Below are 22,958 nucleotides of genomic sequence, written 5' to 3' on the forward strand. Positions count from 1 at the left end.
CATCAATGATGCCATGGGGTCAAGTACGTTGAAATGTATCTCGTAGATTTATTTGAGTATCTAAAATTATTTTTTTACCTCTTTCGAGAATAACATTTTTTTATAAAAAAAAAACTTGACACTTCGCTCGTTATAATTATACAACTTTTCCTCATCAATTCTCGATAGAGTCATCGATCGCAGATGAGAACAGCAAAAGATACTCACTCGGTGGACTCGATGGTGGGCGTAGTGGGCATGATCATAAGTATACAGTTAACCAATATCGTGGTGATGATGAAGAGGGAAAAGAGCGGGTGAACCAATATGTAAATGGCCACACGTCGTATTGGATTGAACGGATCGAGCATCCACATCGCGTCCGACGCTGAAAACCTGAATATGTCCTTTCCTTTGCTAATGACGACGAAGGTCTGCAAACAGACGCGTATTTTAAATATCATCCGAATAAAACAATTGAAAGGACGTGTACCTTTTTCTTAATTGCTTTGTGCTCACAGACTTTTAATTATACGTCGCAAAAATATAAATAAATATTAAAATAATTCAATACATATAACTTTTCTCTAAAAGATATTAATGTTTCTGACGTATCAATATATATATAATTCGACTTGATTTAACGATCAATATTTTTCTGAACGTAATGAAATATAAAATTTATCGCAGGTGAAAAAAATCGATGCGGACTTGGCGCGAAAAATAGGTTTCCTCTTGAATTAATAATTTCCGAGTTCTATATGTGCCCACAGGCTTAAATTATCAAAAGATCTATATACATACGCATATATAATGGCTTTCATCGCATGCCATTACAGGTGTAAAAGAGTTACACAAAGCAATTACGTGCTTGAAAGCCAAAGTTTGAAAATAGCTGCGCCAGATGCAGCCGCGACGCGGAGCGGCCGGCTATCTCTAATATTCTGCATCTCGCGGAAACTCAATTTCTCTAAGAGAGTTAAACTAATTAGTGCGTCAATGCCTGGGTACCCTTTGATTGTGGTAGAAGGAATCGATATCCTCGAGAGGTGTGGAGGCCAACTCGGGTGGAAAGTCGTTGTGCATTCGAACCGGGATCGGCCCTCCCTGCTCGAACATCGGATCCGGTTGAGGACCTTCGTCCTCGTCCTCGTCGTCATACCGTACCTGCGAACGAGATGCTCGTAAGATTATCTCGATACGCGAATTGTTTCGTTATATCGTTATATCGCGGCTATTTTTCGCCCGCGCAAAATAACATTCGAATCCTCGCAAAGAATTTACTATCGTGAATAATTAAAAATATATCAATAGAAAGAGATATATATTTGAAATTCAAATTTTATCGTGAACAGAATTGTTCGAGCAGAACTGTAACATTCCTTTTAGCGAACGTGTCAAGATACGACGTGTAGAAAGAAAAAAGATTGACCTAGCCCTCCCGTGTCGCGCTTTAAATTTTGTAAAGGTAATTTTTAATGCGTTCATTATTTTCACACGCGAGAGCGCAAGTCTCCGACGAGAGGTGAAATTGAGCCATCATATACACCGTATTTCATATTCGAGTATGAAGAGCAACATTATATATAATCGAGCACAATAGATGATATAAATATTTCCAAAAAGTATCCGTTTCTTCGACCGTAAATTAAACGAACAATAGATTCGACTATATACGCATTTGCATTTGCATTCGACGATAATAATGTGCCGCATGACTGTACAGAATGTGCATAAATTCAATTTCGAGTGCATTTCAATAATATTTTATTATTCTCGTATAAAAAGTTATAACAAAGAAAGCATAAAACAAACAATTATTAGAAATATAATCGTATAAAAAGCTTCTAGTATTGCATGAATATATATTTTTGGCAAAGAGGAAGTATAAAACTCATGTTTGCTAACTCACGTAATTTCCTATAAAGTACTATAATATTTCGTGATTTTTTTATTATTATCGTGGTATATTTTTTTTACGCGGAATTAACGAAAGAGAGGAAAAGATGTAGCATTGAAAAATATTATATATATTTATACAAGCGTCCTGGACATGTGCTGTAAGAAAGTATGTTGGTCGAAAATATATTAACTTGATCGTATAGAAGGGCAAAAACCATATGACGCGTATCATGTTTGACTTTCTCGGATACGGAAGGCGAACGTGAAATATTCAATCGTATGAATATTCGAACAAATTGCTCCTTTGGAAATATTCATCCGTATACTTTACTAAGCGTACCAGTTATTCATAAACCGCTTTTGAGTAGCTTTATACGCTCTACTACGTCGTCGCCTATACATCACGAAACAGGATCTCGAAATATAATAAAATTGATATAAACATGATTATATATTTGCAATTGTCACGTTGGAGCTAAAGAAAAAAATCTCCTACGCTTAGATTTCTCAATCAAGCTTACTGAATTTTCTATAATCGCTGTGATCGACATCTCAAAAAATTATTATTGTAGCTAACTCTCTACACAGAAGAAAAAAATAAATATCAAATCAAAACTTATGTACTTAAACTAACGCGTTCATTTTTTTGTATATACGCAACAATTTATAATCCTCTTAGAAGAATTTAATAATTTTAAATTTTAACAATATTATAGTCTTATTTTAATATTGTAATTGTCACCTTAAGAATATATAATTATTTAATTCTACTTTAAGAAAATTATAACCTTTGATTTAAAAATATTATTTTCTAACATTGTTTCTTTTCCATTCAAGAAAATTAAATCTTAAATCATAAGAATATATTTTTCTTGATTGAACTATATAAAATGGCTTCATTCAAGAGTAAGCAATTATTCAAGCAATTATATTTTTCCTTAATTAACGCAATATTATCTCATTTCCATGTTGAAACTAAATATATTTTCAAAACAAGAATGTCCTTTTTTTCTGTGTAGTCAAATTATCTAACCGATAAATCACGGCAGTAAATATGGAAAATAAAAATGCGTTATACACAATAAAAAATTCATATATTCGCGTATTAACATAAATATGTGGCAAATTCGAGCCGGGAACATACGAACCTGAAGAAGGATCATGCGATCTGCTCGAGTTTAGCTTACGGCTCGAATCTTTCTCTGACCGAGTCGTAATTATAAAAATACTATTTCTATTGTTCTATGTCGAGACTCGACTAATATTGCCTAACACTAGACACGGTAGCTCTATTCTAATTTCTATCCGATTCGCTAGCACGATAATTTTCAATTATTCGGAAGCCAGTCAAGTATGTCTCTCCTACATCGCTCGGGACGACTTATATAATCTGCGTTTATACGCTTATGTAAATTTATGCGCGATGAGTTTAAGATTCTTAACTCCATTAAACGGTCTCGTCGAGATATTCTCAGCGAAAGCGTCAAAATGCGATAAAATCTCGCAAACGGTAGAGTCGGCTAAATCGACTTTGCGATGAAATATCTTTTTAATTGGAGCTCCTTGCGGAACTACATGTCAAAATTCGAGGCGAGTGTATCTTACACTCCTAATTAAAGGTGTCTACGCTAAAATGTGTACGATCTAGTTGACTAGGACTAATTTGCACAAGCCAAGTGTTACGTCGGTGATTCTCAGCGCGGGAAAATTCTCTTGCGGAGCGTGCTCGTGCGTGCGAAAAAATCTCCGCTCGTCGTCGAATTCCGAAGATAAATTCGATGTGCTCGGAAGCTGCCAGGACCATGTCCGGGCGTGGATTCGGATTCGACTACGAGACGGATGCGGTTAGAAGCAGAGTGCGCGAGACGTCGAGCTCTCGTTTCTCTCGCGTCAAACTTGACGTCTTGTTAGACGATGTTGTCGACCAAGATACGCGTCGCCGAGGAGACGCCTCGGAGATTAATATTGTTTCCGAAGTATCTGAACGGAGCGCGGCAAAACATTTCGCATACAACTTCCTAATGTGCGACCAACTATAAATCAAAACTATTTCAGAGGACGTCGTGTCATCGCGTTACGTTCTATTTACACGGTACGCGACTCGCGTACTTTGCTTTCGCTCGAAAGCAGCTGCAACGCCAGTGCGCATCGGTTCATTCAGAAAGAAAAAAAAAGAAAAAGAAAAGGAATAAAAGTCAGCGCAAGCATTATACATGTATATCATGTAAAAGCATTTATCAGGCGATCCCGCGACCTTCGCTCGAAATATTTATGTCGTCATTTGACTGTGCGTTACACTGTGGGTATTTCTCGATGATCATAATTTTTAAGCTCGTACTCGTATTTCTCGTTAGAAGTGAGACACATTTATGTTCATTTCCTCGAATACGCATATTTATGTGCATTCTATATAGTTTCTATATACTTTTGAAAACAGATCATTATCAGATTTTATAGTCGTTTGGATTTAATAATTTTAAAGATATCATTTTGTTTACCAAGAAACCTAGACTTGTGTTTATTTGAGAGAAAAATATACTTGAGGTGCATTACTTATTTACTCAATATTTCTATTTAATGTAGTATATCGATTCTAAATATTACGACAACTTGCAGTTGTCACTCGTTATGAGATCCTAAAGATAATCCTAAAGATTTAACGTGTAAAGCGTTTTCGGAGCACAGAGATGTTGGAGTCAACAAATATTTCGAGAAGAAGTCGCGCATTAAAGCGCAAGCACAGTTCGCTTCTGATTGTAAGACGTCAAGACACTTGCCAAGGAACGTGTAATGTGTATTTGCAAACAAACAAGGGGCAATATAGAAGCACTTTGCTTTGTATCGTGTGTATGTATGTGTACGTATGTGTGTGTCTGTATGTGTGTTTGTGTGCAATATTATCAGTAGAACCTCACCACATAATGTTTTCGTCCACGATGTAATATCCAGAAGAAGGATTACTCGCGATCGCGATAAGAAAGACACCCGAAATGTCCGCGACATTGAGATATCGCGCGGGCGAGTCCTCTCTCTCTCGCCAAGAATAGTTGCCCGAATTAATTAATCAAAACATTTCGAATTCAATGCTTCGCGGATTAAACTTGCACATCTTTGGTACCTCGTCGATATATCGATTCGGGATGATGACGCTCGGGAATCGATATACACCGTGGCAGAGAACTAGGGATTGAAAACCTTCATGACCCTTTAAACCCGGTGAATGCAAACTCTCTCAGGATCGATAGCGACGTCCGAAAAAATATTAAACTTAAAAATCGCAAGATAAAATTTCTCTACAAAGATTGAACGAACAATTTAACGATAAAAATATTGCTATTGACGGAATAATTCGTGAAACTATCATTTTACAAATGTGTATTTTGTTCTATCATATAATTTAAAAAGATTATAATCGATACTTTTCATAAAATTCTCTGAACGAATATATTTAAATAATATAAACAGAAAACAATTGATTGATAAAATTAAAATAATTCAAGAGAATTAACAATAAAAGTGCGCAAGGGGATTATACAATTTTTACTCTAACTTCTATCCCATTTTTCGATAAATTGCAGCATGAATGGAACGTGGCTTATGCTCCGAGAATATAAAATCGCTCGCGACCATCAGTGAAAATACCGATCTTCCCTCGACATTTGAGAAATTGGAAAGTTCATTATTTTTGCTTTCAATCCCTGTGAACAATATATTGTATCATATATGTGTACATGTGGCGTCCGGCAGTGAATGACGCGTGTCTAGTCAATCGATCGGCCAAGTGCTACCGAGCGAAGAGAAATCGTGAGATCGTGTGCGTGTTTGCGAGTGTGCTCGTACAGTGTGCATGTGTATGTATGTATGTATACAGATGTATGTGGTCAACGTAGGTGACGTGTGTGCACGTGTACATGTGTAAGTGTTAGTAAGGTAGAAATCGGATGAGATAGAGAGCGTATTACTTAGCGTGACGTAACGTCTTACTTCTTTTTTCTTTTTCTTCCGTCCATAACCTCCCTGAAATTGGAGAAATGGAGAAACAGTCGTTATATACACACAGAGATACAGAGAATACGGGGGATGAATAAAGAAGGGGAAAAAAGTATGCTAATATGCAGGTAACATAGAGAAGGGACGCGCAACGCGACAAGATGGGTTCGATTCGCAATTTTCATGAGGAGAAACACGAGCTGAATTGGATGAATGAATGGTAGAAAAGAGACAGAGAGAGACAGAAAAAGAGCGAGAGAGAAACATATCAAAAGGAGAGATGGTGGGGAAAAAAAACACACACTGTTTACATCACGACATAAACACACGACAGGAATATATAGGATCAGGCCGGAGGGAGGGTTCTTCAAGCACATCGAGCTCGATCGAGATTGGATTAAACTGGTCGAAAAACGTGACTCTCTCTCTCGATTAGAAAAGATTTTTGTAACAAAGAACTATGATTTCCGATAAATAATTTTGAAAGATATAAAATAACGATTTAAATTGTTCTTATTGTTCTTAAATATTTTAGGCAAACGTATTTTTGAAAAATCGAAATTAACAAACGTGTCAATTATAAAAATATGTACATGTTTGGAACACTTTATTAATATGGCATATCTTCCAAAAATAATAAGAATAATCTGCCCGTACAAAAATGCACCAAATAATTTATAAACTTTCCAACGTATCGAAAAAGCATTACGATACATTCTCAGATTTTTAAGGCTCATTTAATGCTCGGACGATCGATGATAATCCAGTCTCGATCTCGCTTTTCCCTCGTTCTCTCCTTGACCTTTCATCGCTGGAGTATAATACAAGGAGGCAATAAAAGGAGAGGATTTGCTCCTTTTGCGAAAGTAATTTTCAAACAACGCGATCAATGTTGAACGATGGACCCGATGAGGGAAGGGAGGAGAAGGAGGAAGGCTAATAAATAAATCCGCTCCTTTTATCGGCGTCACTGTTACAGCCGGAGGCAAATTAGGAGCTCTAATTATAAGGATGTAAAGGGCTCGTTGGACTTGATACATTGATCCTCCTATGGCGATAATCGTACCGTCTTTCATCGCGTGGCACTCGCGCGGTTATTCATTAACGCGAGCGCGGCGAAGAAAGACGAATGGAGAGAGAGAGCCACGACACACGAGCGGTATTCACGTATAAATAACGTATATATGCATGTATATATATATATATGTGTGTGTGTGTATATATACATATATACATATGTATTATACATATATGATAAACAGACACAGATAAGTGACACTGCAGACATATATCGAGCTTCGCGCGTACGTGGCATATCTTTTATAACACATACAATACATTGCTCGACGACAAATATGTATATATATATATATAAATATATATGCTTTATATACATATATATATAAACAAATAATTTAAATAGTCGTCTCGATAAAGATAGTTACATCCTCACTACACTGGCGATAGATCAAGCGAGCAATCAACGCGATAGTCGGATGGGTAAGAGGGATATATGGATGAGTTTGTTGCAGTCGGACGAATGTTTGGGAAGAAAACAGATCTCACAAACGGCGCTACAGCTAGGCACAGGAAAAGACGGCTCATACTTAAGATCAATCAATTCGTATCAGATCTGAGCAAATCGTGTTTCTTGACGAGCAAAAATGTCTAAATTGAACTGCAATATAAAATTCGATGTGTATCTAATTTTTATTATTTTTGTATGTTGTTGGTTCAAGCAGATTGAAGTGTTTATTAAATGTATAAATGTGGTATTTTATTGTTTTATTTTATTGCGTTTATATCTTGGTTTCGATGTATTTTTAAAATTGTATTTTATCCGTTTTATTCTTGATTTCTTTTATTTGATAATCTTTTTGCCAAGTTTTTAATATTAAATATTTTTTAATATTAAAATTTAATACATTAAAATCATTTCTTTCACAATATTAAATCTTTAGGAAGAATTTATCAAAAAAATATTTAACTTTATCAAAAAAATATCTAACGTTTTGTCCTTTAATAAAAGCAAAGTTGTTATATTACTGTTGCCTGTAATTATTCGCTGCTCTCGACTATAATTTATAAAAATAAGTATTATAAGATAAGTATGATAAGATCTTAAGTATGAGTGGCAATTAATGAAAAACTTTTAGCATATATCATACAAGCGCCTGTAGGCGCAGTAGCCATTGGCTAAAGATGAAGACTCAAAAAAGAAATTCTTCAAAAGTTTATAAAATAACCTGCATAATTTTCATGTTGAGCGAATGCTATTTTTTCTTCGCGCATCAAGACTTCTAAAATTTTATTATTACATATCGCTCGCTTTACATATTTACATAAACACGTACGAAAAGGGCAAAAACGATTACACAAGAAGATTAATTGATCGCGCATCAACTTGATAAGAAAATCAATAGCGTCAAATAAATATTTGTTTAATCCGAATCTAACTAAAAAATATTGTACAATAATAATAAATGTGTAGCAAACTATGATACAAATTGTAAGAAAGTGATACGATTTTTGTGTGAAAGGTATCTCTGAAATGTCATCCATGTGTTTACAATTCAAACAGCGTCTTGGAAATTTTCGCGATATATTTAACCTCCTCGAAGCGAATTTATCAGAGTTGAAACAAATTATTTTATCTTTTTTTCAATTATATTTATATTAATTATAATTATATTTATTTGAGCCAAATCACTAATTATTAAATTCAATTATATTTATTCAAAATATATTTATAATTATTAAATAAAATAGAAAAAAATTAAATCTTTAAAATCTTTGAAAAAAAATGTACACATATATGGCCACTATGCGTTAAGATTAATCATTCGTGAAAGGACTTCATACACTAAAATTTGATTTGTACACACATGTATCGATACCGAAGAGGTGAAAAGGATCAAAAATGCCAGATCCGTCACCGAATCATTTAGCATAATTTATTGGGCGCTACTCAAGAGATGTCCTAAACAAGTACGCGCGATCAATTATGCATCGATATAATTAATGCGCGCGCGAGAAAAGTTGAAAGATACGCGTTCGTGTATCGCACACGGCCACGTTCATACCTCGCCTTCGGCTCTTCTCTGCTGAAGCTCTTTCTGCCTGGCCTCTTCCTCGGCGATGCGAGCCTCGATCGCTGCCAGGGACTCCCGCGTGAACGGACGGAACAAACTTCTTTCTTCCTCTGATATAGAGAAGTCAGAATCTTCGGACATTGTCTAGGCTGCGCACAGCTGAGCCACCTTCCTGCGAGGGAGCGTATAAACCCTGATCGATTATAAATATCAAATTGTAATAAACAACAATTGACAATATACACAAAGAATAGAAAAAAAGACCAATGACTCAATAATATCAATACATTAATACATGTCAAAGTACACTCTAACATTCTTTTGATTCAAACTCGATATCACAAAAGTAAATAAATTGAATCGGCTTTACGATAGCGTTAAATAAAAATAAGAAGGTACAAAAAGATAATTAAATAAATCGTAATATCTCAACTTTCTTTTACGATGTGATATTGTAAATAAAGTGGGGAAAAATAGGGGAGAAAAAAACTGAATGGACAAGAGGACGAAGAGGGAGGGTTTCGCAAAGACTCACTTTTGATCGGTGCTAACAGTTCCTGAAGTGTGATGTGCGCGTGTCCCACGATGCGGGGGGGTAGTAGAGTTGCTGCTGCGGCTGACGGGGACGACGGGTCCGGTGCTGAGGGTGGCTCGACTTGCCGGCTACCAGCGGCCGGTTTCTGGGCGTCGTCGATTCGGAACGCGTCGTGCCGATGATGCGGTCACACGGCGTCGTTACGTACGCTCGGACGGATAAATGCGCTCCGTGCAGCACGTCGATTGCCGATCCGCCGTTGCTCTTGCTCTCCCTCTTCTGGTCGATCGCCGTCAAGCGAATACTGCTGCTGCTGCTGCTGTTGCTGCCGTTACTGTCAATGCTATCGCTACTTCTAGCTTTGTTTCTGTTGCGGTTCAAGCTGCTCTTGTTGAGGCTGCTGCTGCTACCTGAATCTCGTTCCAACGTAATGGCGACGAGAAATGACGAACGCGCTGCGGCAGTGCGTGCTATGTCGGGGACCGTCCAACGCGAACCAAGATTTTTCATGTCCGACCTGAGACAAGTCGAGCAAGAAGCGCCACGTTGCGATAAGATCGCAGATACTGTCATTCCGATGTATGCGTTAGAAGAGCGCAAACATCGGGTCGCGTTATCAATTTTCATTTTTGCAACATTTTCCACGGGCATAAATTAAGAAAATTACTTCAGCCAAAGAGATACAAATGTACACGAGATCATTTGTCTAATTTTCAATTATAATAGCGCGAACCAAGTATATTTCTGAGAATATCGTGGGAATTCCCGACAGTCATTAGGCTGGATAATATCGGCGAAATAAATGGGAAACGCAAACTACTCCTGCAAATGGACTACGAAACGGAACGTATTAACGCATACTCACGTGTGAATGAAGCGACGGGTGCGATCAATCCGTTATCCGAAATAACATAGTCTAGTCTTCGAGTCGGTCGATTTTTTTATTTTCTGCAACAAAAACAGAGAAACCAAATGAATCTAAATCGCTTCTCTCATTAATATACGAATTAAGATCTGCTATAAAATATACACAACATCACGGATGCTGCGTGGCTTGTGCTACATCAATATTTGACATTCATGTTTGTGAGATAAGGTCTCTCATTCGAGAAAAAAACTCTATTTCAGCGGAGAGGAATTAATTCTTCATGACGAGGCGAAACTCGGAGCTTGATTTTTTCATGACGGATGAGACGACTTGACGCGATTAGAGACGAATTTGCTCGAAGCGTGGAGATTTTGGCCGGGAATTTTCGCGCGAATCGCGTACCGTTATCTGTACAAGCGAAGCCGCGGAAAGGTGTCGGTGGTCTTTGACCGAGTTTCGCGCGGTCGATCATCATCCCACCGAAACTCGGTTAAACGCGCCTCGGCGATGGCGACGGCGGCGACGCCGAGCGCCTGGCCCGACACGGGAGAAAAGTAAGAATGAAGGGCTCCTCCGCCAGTGAAACAGCCGCGTGTTGAATCGGCCGTTCCCGTGCTCAACACGAAACTTTTCTCCCCGCTCGCTGACATTTACAGTGTTATTCTTTCGTATCGAACTTCTGTTTGTCGAAAAGATCGAAAAACTGGTTCGATGTAATTGTATAGACACATTCCGGAATTTGTGGAAGTTTACTTAAAAGCTCGTACAATAATTGAAATACGATTTTTATTTTCTTCCTTTTAATATATTGAATTTTTGTATTTATTGAAAACGTAATGTTTATAAATCACAAGAGAGATCGAGATTTTATAGATTTCAAAAGAATTTCTAAAAGAATTGACAGCGTATTATATAGATAGTATTTATATATCACACTTCTCTTCTCTTATTCCTTTTAACAATTATTTGAGCAACGAGTCTTTCATCAAGAAAAAGAAAGGAATTATTTATAAAATCGTTAATAGTTTGATTGTGTTTTTCATAAGTTTTACGATACTTTGTATCTATTCCTATTTCCTACATTTATTACATAGAATATTTTTATCATATTTCCTACATTGTAAATGAGTGATATAAACAGAAACATAAAAATATACAGCATAACTTAATTATTGAAAGTGCATAGATTAATTAAATACATTTAAATCTATTACTTTATTAATGCATTTCTCCCATAAAATAAAGCATGTATTCTATGAAATTATATTTCCGTAAAGTTAATTGAGAAGATTTAACGTCACAATTTTACAACTCGCGAAACGGACGGTATTTTTAATTTGATTACTAATCCAATTATGTCCCTGTACTAATTGCAAGATAGAAAGACTTTTTCTTTTGCCCCGTTACATTAACCATACATTCGTCTATCCTCAGCTGACGATAACGTGTTTTGTGTCTCTGCGTAAATTACTCGCAAAAATGGAACAAACCTACATCTTGTTTCTAGTTGAGACAAAAAGAAAAGGATGAAATAAGAAAGTCTGATAGCAACACGACTTCTATTTCAATATTCTTGCAAGGTAATAATTTTCCATTTCAATATTGATACGCAGCAGTATTCAGAATTGTTCTATAGATTTTATTTTTTTGTTTACAGGGATGACAAGCTGGCAAGAGATACAAGGGAAATCGATGGATTACGACAACGTCACGAGACGGTCGACACAAATCGCGTGTCTCGAATCATTTAATGCGTATTTCTTTTCACCACATGGCGGCCTTAGATTGCAGATAATATAAATTTTGCGCAGTCGTATTCGAGATATATGTGATTTTGTTTAGAACAAAAATTTTAAAAATTATTCAAGAGAACATGAGAATAACAGCTCCATTATCACACACAAGGACATTTTTGTTTTTTCAAAATATAAAATGAGAAAAAATTTTAGCAACAGACAAGAACGCTTTGAAATTATAACTGGATTTATATCAAATTGTTTTTTACAAAGATAATTATTCTCATTCTTTTCTCTTGTACCTAAAGTCTACAAATAAATATTTTTATAAAAAAAGATATTACACTGTACATCTCCATTTATATTAAAAAGTTGTATGCAATTTTATACCGGAAAGCGTACGCTTGCTCGAGAGAAAATCGTTAAAATAATATTTTTCGAACCAGCTTGACTTATGGCCTTTAGTTTATGCGTGGAATATGAGATAACACCATAGAAAAGCTCTGTAATTAATCATTAAGAGAAGTTATACAGAAGCTGCGAAATAATTAGCCGATTTCTCCTATTACGTATTGAATATGTGCTTGATCGTGGGTTGTGTTTCACTGATATAGAATTGCAATAAAAAGCGGCACTCTGCCAGCGTGCGAAGCAAGAAGAAACGAGGTCAACTATATCTGCGACAAATCGGCCTTCATCGAGAAATTATACGCGGTAACGGAAACGACCGGCTACACCGGGTTTAACAAGTAATTTTTCTGAAAGAAATTACTCTTTTTTCGTTTTTATCTCCCTCTTTCATTTCTCTCTAACCTTTGTATTTGCTAACCGGAATGCAAATGCACATTCTCCATTTCGTTTTGTATTTGTTATTTTTTTAAATCTTTGGCTTTATTCGAAATAACGCTTTCTTTTACATTTTTATTTTTCATTCGAATAAAATAAAAAATGCTCATCATGTAATGAGAGAATTGAGAAGCTGTTAAACACAATTGAAATTATCAGTTTTTGAAAAAAATTTAAATAATAGACATAAAGAAAAGAGAAAGATAGAGATAATGTAAAAAATATAAATGTCAAGCATATAATACAGAATATCACATATGGAACAGAGGGAATATTTAATGGAATTTTAGTAATAGATAAAGGATTAAAAGAAAAAAGTATTATAACGCTAATTAAGAATGTGTTTGCTATAAAGAAATATGCACGACGATTTTTAATTAATATTTTTTAAATCCGAAATTATATAAAATAATTGAGAACTCGTGCAAATTCGATACGATCGCAATATCAAGATGCGATTCGGCAACTGAGGGTTTATGGGATTCGATTAACCATCGCAAATGAATTAATGCCGAACGGAAGCCAAGAGCACTATGCCGAAGCACTTTTCCGTGCATCGTTCGCCCATTTGGATTGCGGATCAATAAATAGCCACAGTGCATACATCCGCGACGTCGGTCATATAAAACGATACGCGATCCATGTCAATTCCGATGCGCGCGGAAATGAGACACGGTTCGTCAGGCATCAGTTATCAGCAATTTAATCAACTTTGGCGTAATATCAATCTTGGTTTTCGACGATTGTTTAATAAATATCAGTATTGTTGAATAAATAGCCGCAGAAAATACAGTAAAAATCGTTTGAACAATTTTATAGACTCGCCAAGAAAATATATACATATTTTTCTTTTAAATTCGTATTTAATCAAATATTTCAAGTGGAATAGTTTTGATATTCTTGTAATTTTTTTTAACAATTTATATATACACATATAAATTGCAAAAAAAAAAGTATTAAAGCTATTTCACCTAAAATATTAAATTAAATACGAATTTTCAAAAATATCATACGAAACAAAAAATGTATATCCTACTGTCATAAGGAGAAAATGTTTGCATAAGTCAGACATCTGACTATCTCTAACATACATCTAATCAAATTTGAAATTAGCCAATCAAATTATTGACATGCAATATTTTTCAGCGACTGTGGACCTCATTCGGAGAGCTCTTGTATCGATTGCAGTAACTTGCCCGCTGCGGATGCACTGAACGAACGCGACTCGAATAAGCAGCGCGGCAGCGGAGTGCATCTGCACCGAACGGATTGATGCACTTGACTATAGAATCCTCTGCAGTAAAGAGGCAAACATTTTGCGAGCATTTACCTTAAATTCGAACACGATGAGAAGAAGAGAAAGGAGACGAGACGTGGTATATTTGACCTACAACATCTTTTCTTCCCATGCATTTCGATACGCGTTCCGATGCAGCATTTTTGCGGCATAGAAGCTGGATACGTCAAATTCACCAGTAATATGTACAAACGAAATAATATAATATAAATTGAAATTATTCGCGATACTTGAGACGACGATCTTCGACATTGTTACTCTTTCAACTGATCTCAAGCTATATCGAGACGCCATCGTCTTACGCCAAGAATATAATAATATAAATAGTTCTCCATAAAAGTTGTTTGTACCCTGGCATACAATTACGCTTCAAGCCCCTTTCCCTGAGAAGAATCGAAAACCGGAACAATCCTCCTTGATTTATTGCATCGAGTTTTAAACTTTGAATCGCAATGTTTGCATTTGGCACGCAATATGTATGTAATTCGAAGAAACTTAAAACTTTCGGACTTCACGAGGCTCCATGTGCGAAATAATATCGTTGAGAAATGTTTATCAATTTTTTATATGTCAGATGTGGACACGTTTCCTTTAACGATCCCTTGGTTGCTCGTACCTCCTGAAAAGTATCGCGATTTGCTCTTGAATATATATGAGACATAGGGAGGAAGGGTGGATTTTGATTGGGGGATCGCTGTACGCTAAAAAATTCCGCAAAATTATCGCGTTGACGATCGATCGGAGCCTTTCTCTTGGTGCCAAGAGGTTCGGCGATGGACGAACGCTAATCGTCAGCCTGATACATACGCATAATCGCATCGCCATGTTCATGGACCCTGCCCGGTGGCGCCACCGGAAACTACCCCCGTGGAGGAAAACCCAGTTGCTGGCGACGGTGGCTGGCTGGTGGGGCGACGCCGACGCCGACGTCGCGTGACGTCACAAACCAGGCCGGGTACGTTGCGGAAAAACGTTGTCATGACGACGACCGCTGACGCTATCGTCGTCGTCGCCGTCGCCGAAGCTTCGCCAATGCCAGGGGGAGAGACGATTGCAAAAAAATTACCGAACGGAAACGGAAAAAATATAAAGAACACATCGCGGGACATCGTGCGTTTGTCATTATTATACGTCGTCGAAAACCTCGCGATCTCGAAATAATAGGATTTTATATCCTACAATTCTCTAGACAAAGAGAGAAAAATAATTGGACATGAGTGATGCTCGTTAAATGATAAATTAGGCAAGTCTAAGTCCTTGCTCACTTGAATTGACGAGATATCTACGTAGCAGCAACAGTCTCGTTGCTATGCTATGCTAGAAATCCATTGAAACTATTGAACATAAGCACTTTCAATTTTTAATACGTGAAATAATATTGTTTAAATATTATCTAATTTAAATTTGCAGATAATCCAAAATTTTATTGTATGAATATCAATAAAAATTACTGTTATAATTCTAATTAAGATGTTATTTGATTAACACACTTGCTAATCAAGTTGTCTCTTATCTATAGAATGTTTTAAATTCTGTCTATATTAGATTTTCTAATCAAACAGTTTATATGTCCCCCAGTTCTCCTCACAAGTCAATATTTTCATAGCTATGTATGAGAAAGGTATCCAAAAGAAATTTATAGGCAACGTAAATCGGATCTGAGAAGACGAATAAATTTTTCAAGTTTATATCCGCTCTCTATTTCAAAATTGTTCAAGCGATACATTATCCATACATATACAATTGTCTATTACATTTTAAGATTATTCAAATTGAAATATCAATAATATATACATGACAAAACACATGATATTCCGTGTAAATCTAGATATATGTATAGATTTTTATGATGCAAATGTCTTTGTTTATAACGACGCAAGTTTTCAAGGTTTCACATTTACGTAATTCTGCAGAAATGGTTCACGGCTACCGTCAGAATGAAGATTCAATACGAAGAAAACGAATTGTTCTCTTAAAACAATCAGTGATTCACTTATGTAAATATGAAACTTTCAAGACTTGCATTATCGCAGGAGCTTCAAGTACGGCGAAAGTAATCGCGCGAAAAATGCCTTGAATGAGAAATGAGTTATCGTTCTACTTTTACTTTCCCTTAATGAAAGACATCCACGTATTAGCGGGGAAATCATTTACGCGATGCGCCATATGCGGAACAATAGTCTTTGTTAAAATTTTTGCGTGAAAAAATATGAATTTATTTCATAAAATAATATTTCAATTGCGTAAAATAATATTTCACGCGGTATTTGAATATTTTTATTTATTATTTTATATGTAATTGACAAGACTGTTCAGAAAACTGGCCGATCAGAGTGAAAGAATATCGGGAATGAAGGAAAATTACTTGATGTGGTGACAGTGATAATGACTGGGGTGTGCCCGGCATTATTTGGACTGTCTAAACTCGTCTGACTCATACGATTTCGATGAAATGCTTGACTCAACAAGCGGGGAAAATCAATATGTAGGAAAAACCAAAATAAATCCAATCCAAAAATGTGTCCATTGGATGAATAATGCTCGCAAACTAACTCAAATATTTTATAAATAATAAATCGATTTAATTATAATATCCTTCTTGGATAGTAATAACTCTTCAAGTATCAGAAATATAAACCAATTAATCAAATAAACACTTAATTCATATTAAACGGGAAATACATAAATAAATTTCATAAAGAATTCTAATCGAATAAATAAATCGAATGAATAAATCGTTGATAAATCTCTAGCATTTTTTATATAGTTCAAATGTACTGCGTGCATTATTTGCAGAATATAATAATGGTGAGGGAATACTCATATATTTTCTAGGAATGTATATTTTATGTCGATCTTGCGGCAAACATTTATATTTACATTCAAACATTGTATATGTCAAGCAATTACGGTCACCGAGTAGTCATAGCTATTTATGGTCAGACAAACAGACGAAAGCTCGCACGGTATCAAGTTTTCATCATACGAAATAACTCGTATAATTACGTCAACATTTGATCAAATTTTATCTTTTTTAAACACTGTAAAAATTTAGTAAAAAAAGTAAACTAAAAATTCGAGCGCAGAGAGGAAACGATAATTTCGTGTAAGGGGAAAAAGTATATATTTCCGCTGTATGTATCGCGTGGAGCGGTGAGCCATAAAAATGCGTGCAATGCGTAATAATCCACGTAACGGGGATATGTACCTCAGGAAACGAAATGCAGTAAACTCGTACGTACGTGCCAGCAATAAAAACGATCATCCGTTGTGGATAACATTGTTGCGCTCGCGCGACATTCTGCACTGGCGCGACCCACAAAAGACGAAGTATACCGCGACGCAAAGTATAGCGCGAGGAACAGAACAGGGCCATGCGTTCGTGCGAGGGCAATCGATCGATTGCCCGCTTGCCTGCCTGCTTGACTTTCTTGACGCTTCAGCCCAGCGTTGCGCTTCCAAGAATCCTACCCCATCGCGAAAGATTCCCGCGCGTTTCAACCCTCTCGCGCCCAGAATTCATATTCGTCGAGATATATCGTAATTATACAAGGTGTTTCTTAATAAGTGCGAAATATTTTAGAAGATGATTCTTTGTCGAAAATTGAGGGGGGTTTTTCATATAAACATATACTCCTACATTCAAAATTAGATTTTTATTTTTTTTCTCAAATTTGGAACAAGTTGAAGAGTTATCCACCTAATTTCATTTCTTTAACTTGTAACAAATTTAAGAGAAAACTAGAAACCTAATTTTTACTCCCATTTTTGGAAGTGTAACTCCACAGGGAGGGATGTAGGAGTATATGTTTATATGAAAAACCCCCCTTAATTTTTGACAAAGAATCATCTCCTAAAATTTTTCGTATTTATGAAGAAACACCCTATATATATATATATACACATATATAGGGTGTCAGGGCAATCTCTTCCCAAAAAAAAGCTCTTGTAGCTTACCTCGAGACCTTTTCAAAACACTATAATAAATAATACACTAAAATAAAACTATAATAAAGTATTTTTGTCATCAAGTGCTTTTCGAATTATGAGGCTTGAAATAATCTCTTAATTTTACATAAACCATAATATATTTAGTAAAATATTCATTTATCGATTATCTTACCTTAATACTTTTATGTACAAAATAATGAGAGGAATTAATTGATGTAAGGAAAACACATAATTGTTTCGAAGAAAAAATATGTAATTGTTAATTGCAAATTACATATTTTTTCTTCGAAACAATTATGTGTTTTCTTTACACCAATTGATTTCTCTCATTATTTTGTACATAAAAGTATTAAGGTAAGATAATCGAAAAATGAATATTTTACTAGATATTTTATGGTTTATGTAAAAATTAAGAAATTATTTCAAGCTTCATAACTCGAAAAGTGCTCGATGAAAAAATCCTTTATTATAGCGTTTTGAAAAGCTTTCGAGGTAATCTACAAGAGCTTTTTTTGGGAAGAGATTGCCCTGACACCCTGTGTATATATATATATATATGCTCTCGAGGAGAGAAATGTGCAAAGAATACATAGATATATAAAAAAATTATTCAACTAATACAATCCTAAAGAGAAAAATATGCCGTTGTTGTAGATTTAAAGACTAACCTGATGAGATTAATTAATAAGCGAGTGAAATGATTAACTCTTTGAATTTTAATTTAATAAGAAGCTATCTTTTGTTTGCATAGAAACTGCTACAGTGATCTTGCGTAGAAATTGTTTAAAAATTTCGCAATATAACGTTGATGTGCACGTAAATGATTCGATTAAGTCGCACAAGATTTCTCATCTACTATTTTTCTGCATACAATATTAAAAACAAAGAGTGATTAAGTTTCTTATGAATGATATTGTGATGCAGAATTATAATAAAAATGTGAGCCCTTCTTGTAGAGATTAATTGTTACCATAAATAACAATTTAATTAATGCTCATAATTTCGTTTAATTCTCGATTGCAAGAAGTACCTTGATAATGACACTTTAAATTATCAGATAATGAGGAGTCGTAAGATTCATTCAATCTTACGATTCCTCGAAAAGCAACCTGTATATACTTTAGTACTATACTTTAATTTACTCGTAACCTATTTTTCCTCTCTTCGTTTTCTTTTCCTTTTTTTCTTTATATTCTTCTCTCTGATCCTTTAAAGCCGATTACTTTCGTGTACATAAAAAGAAATTAAAATCTTTTTATTCGTATATAAAGTATATTAAACGGTATTAATATATTGTAATGTAGAGATTTTATTTAAAAGTCATTGCTCGATTTTTTTTTAAATTAGAGATTTCTTTTAAGCCACCTCTTTCATGAGTGAAAAGAATTTTATTAAATTTAATTTTCTCTCTCTCTCTCTCTCTCTCTCTCTCTCTCTCTATATATATATATATATATATATATATATATATATAAAATATTATTACACATATATATTATTACACACACACACACACACACACACACACACACACACACACATATATATATATATATATATATATATATATATGTGTAATAATATTTTATGAATACTTGAAGGAGGAGAAGAGAGAAAGAAATATTCTATTTATATTAATAATAAATTTGATCCACAACATTATATCATTCTCAAGATCATAATAATAATAATGCCCGTAGCGAACAGGAACATGCTGTCTTCTTCGAAAACAAGTTACAACATTCATAGAATAGCAGAGGTGAGAAGATATTTTGACATCTTGACACGCATTGTATTCTCTATAAATAGTTACTAATGGGATAGGAAGATACAATAAAGTTCGTCGGTTAGAAATGAAACGTTCCTGAGGGACAGAGGATTATTGATGTCCACGAAATTCGAAGAAACTTTACTCGGGTGCACTTGTACGCGAGTCTGAGTACACTTGTACTCGAGGGCGACACGGATGAAGGGAAGCGTAGCGCACCTGTTGCGTTCGTTCGCCCCGCAAAACCCACCCCTTCCCTTCTCGCTTTTTCACCCTTTTTTCTGCGTCTGCGCACTTTCAAAGGCCTTATTTACCATCGTCCATTAAAAATTAGGGATGTTTTAATCCTGAACGGAAGGGTAAATTCCATGTCAATTCCTCTTTCCCATCTTTGTTTTAATAGGAAGTTAATTTTCTAAATAATTTAAATGTTATAAATTGCACGCAAAGCATTTGTTTGTTATTTTTAACAGTACATATACATAGACACATACAAAGACAGAGAAAAAAAGAGAATATTTTATTTAAAAAAAGAGAATATTATATTTAAACAATTGCTAAATATAAGGAGAAAATATAATTTAAATAACAATATATGAAAATATAAAAAATTATTCTCTTCTTATTCAATTAAATAGCGATAAAAAATAAAAATGATATCAGGTGATAACATATATATAGAGTGTTTCTTAATAAGAAACAATTTTAGGAGATGATTCTTTGTCGAAAATTAAGGGGGGTTTTTCATATAAACATATACTCCTACATCCCTTCCATGTGGAGTTACACCCCTCCAAAAATTAGGTTTTTATTTTTTAGGTTTTTAGATTTCTATCACAATTTTGTTTTTGTTTCAATTTTCCCAACATTTACTCTAATTTTATTTTTATTTTAAAATTTAACTTCTCGTAATTCGAAACCTACGCTATGTAGCATCGTGCTGTGCACGATATAACGTATTGTATTTTTTTTTTAACTACTGATTTTATGAAAAAAATAAAAGAAATAAAAAAGTTTCTAAATAAATCAAACTTTTTAATACAGATTTTTAGATAATCATATTCCGGCCCATTAAAAAGTTCTAATAAAAAATTGAATAGGAGTTGCTAGTTTCATCCCCTTATAACAATACGGGAGGCTGAAAAAAATATTAATAAATAACCATTTTACTAGTAGAAAATATCCACCTAATTTCATTTCTTTAACTTGTTCCAAATTTGAGAAAAAAATAAAAACCTAATTTTTACCCCCATTTTTAGAGGAATGTAACTTCACAGGGAGGGATGTAGGAGTATATGTTATATGACAAACCTCCCTTAATTTTCGACAAAGAATCATCTCCTAAAATTCTTCGCACTCATTAAGAAACACCCTGTATATCAGTGAATAATTTTACACAATGGTACAAAACTTGGGCAGCTTGGGTTCCTTATCAAAAACTCTCCGACTATATTCGCAACAAGGGATCGTATTTACCCTCGTCACTCCCCTTTTCTCGAAGCGTGCCGTTTAACGCGGAACTAACTTCTTATTTTAGCACGGATCGGCGATCGCGCGAAAGCATATGACGCGACCCTTGACATTACGCCCTATCGATCGTTTATTTATGCCGAAGGATGATTTATCAAACTTTTACAAGATTTCAAGAAAACGCGGTCGACAGTATCAATTATTCTCGCGACGCATCCGTATTCGCGGAATCGCGGGCGGAGCGCGCGAGTATGCGCGGAATCGAGGAATCCGCCTATCTGAGGAATTCGCCCCTCTGAGCGCGCGCGAGTTACGTCAATAGAGAGGAATATCCGTGCCGTTATACGTTACACAAAGAAGAGCCGATGGTGACGCGCGCCTACGGCCCTGTGTCGCCTTCAATGGACGATGACGTAAGTTACGTCTGCTCACGCACGATTACGCAGCGAGTCGAGCTGCTGGAAGTTCAAGTATGCTGCCAGACACGAAGAACCGTCATTATCGCGATCCGTAATTATGCTTTGCGACCTGAATCCGATTTTCATCATTTCCATTCCGAATTTTCATCGACCTCGAGGCGAAAAGTTGCGCAGATTATCTCGTGTGATATTTCGAATTTTTCAATCAATTCGAAATGTAGATACTTCCTTTAAAAAAAATTATATGGAAGAATGTTATCTGTCGCGATATATCACACATCAATTGTCTTGGCAATTAATGCATTATTGATGAAAGATCCTTTTTTTTGCCGCGCATAGAGCTCTAAGCAGCCGATATATAATTATAGAGATGTCCTTGAAAAAAAATCATATGCATACTTAGCGATATGCAAGTCGTTTAACGCGTGCCAATGTAACGCTCTTTTCGATGTCTGAATAGCAGCGACCGAGATAATAAAACTCGCGTCGCGCACTCACGCGTGGTACAAGTGGTACAAGTGGTAGCGAAAGTGATGGGCAAACTACTCGTGGTTGCGCTGCTCCAGAGAATAAACGGCCCACGTTATAGCATACGACGCTAGTCGCACGCTTCCTCGTGGGAGAAAGTCCTCCGAGGCGTCGTCGTGCACGACGCGGTGATCGATACCATCGCACCGCTCTTAAGCGGATCGTGCAGCTCGTATTGACCGACAATTTTCGCACGGAGGAAGGTCACCGGAGCTACCAGACATGTCACAATCATTGCCGTAATCGCGAGGTAATCGATTAATATAACCGAGTCGAATCGGCGTTAATCACTCTTGTCGTTCCTACGCAAATAGTGGGGTCTTATCACGCCAATTAAAATTCTCGAGGCTTTAATAAATTTTCCGAACATTAATACCATCCAGATTACGATCTATAAAATTTCTTCGTCTCTAGCTTTCTCTCTTACATTTATTTAAATTATGTATACATTTTATTTTTGATAATCCTATAATAGCTATCTAGAGTTCGATACATCTAAATGTAAGAGTTTTGGATTAATATCATACAAGAGAGTGTGAAAGTTATTTACCGGAATCACAATAGTATCAGAGATTCA

The 22,958-nt window shown here is 35.6% G+C and overlaps 1 protein-coding gene across 24 annotated transcripts in view; it reads right to left on the bottom strand.

Moving 5' to 3' along the window:
- Para (sodium voltage-gated channel paralytic) overlaps positions 1 to 9,639 on the bottom strand; it is a 46,987-nt gene extending 37,348 nt beyond the window's left edge. For 14 of the 24 annotated variants that reach the window (XM_083107803.1, XM_083107801.1, XM_083107810.1 and 11 more), the window contains exons 1-5: positions 9,499 to 9,639; positions 8,955 to 9,135; positions 5,866 to 5,898; positions 991 to 1,146; positions 208 to 413 (exon numbers count right to left, since the gene is read on the bottom strand). In XM_083107803.1, coding sequence (XP_082963929.1) covers positions 208 to 413; positions 991 to 1,146; positions 5,866 to 5,898; positions 8,955 to 9,104 — 545 coding nt within the window. In that variant the 5' untranslated portion in view covers positions 9,105 to 9,135; positions 9,499 to 9,639. Of the gene's footprint in view, positions 1 to 207; positions 414 to 990; positions 1,147 to 5,865; positions 5,899 to 8,954; positions 9,157 to 9,498 lie in introns of all 24 variants that reach the window. The other 10 variants (XM_083107812.1, XM_083107804.1, XM_083107815.1 and 7 more) reach the window with 2 other exon arrangements.
- Between the last annotated feature and the right edge of the window lie 13,319 nt (positions 9,640 to 22,958).

The sequence above is a fragment of the Camponotus vicinus genome, unplaced genomic scaffold (assembly GCF_025532165.1).
Source record: "Camponotus vicinus isolate PSW18456_S1 unplaced genomic scaffold, iyCamVici1.0 SCAF_9, whole genome shotgun sequence".
Taxonomy (NCBI): Eukaryota; Metazoa; Arthropoda; class Insecta; order Hymenoptera; family Formicidae; genus Camponotus; species Camponotus vicinus.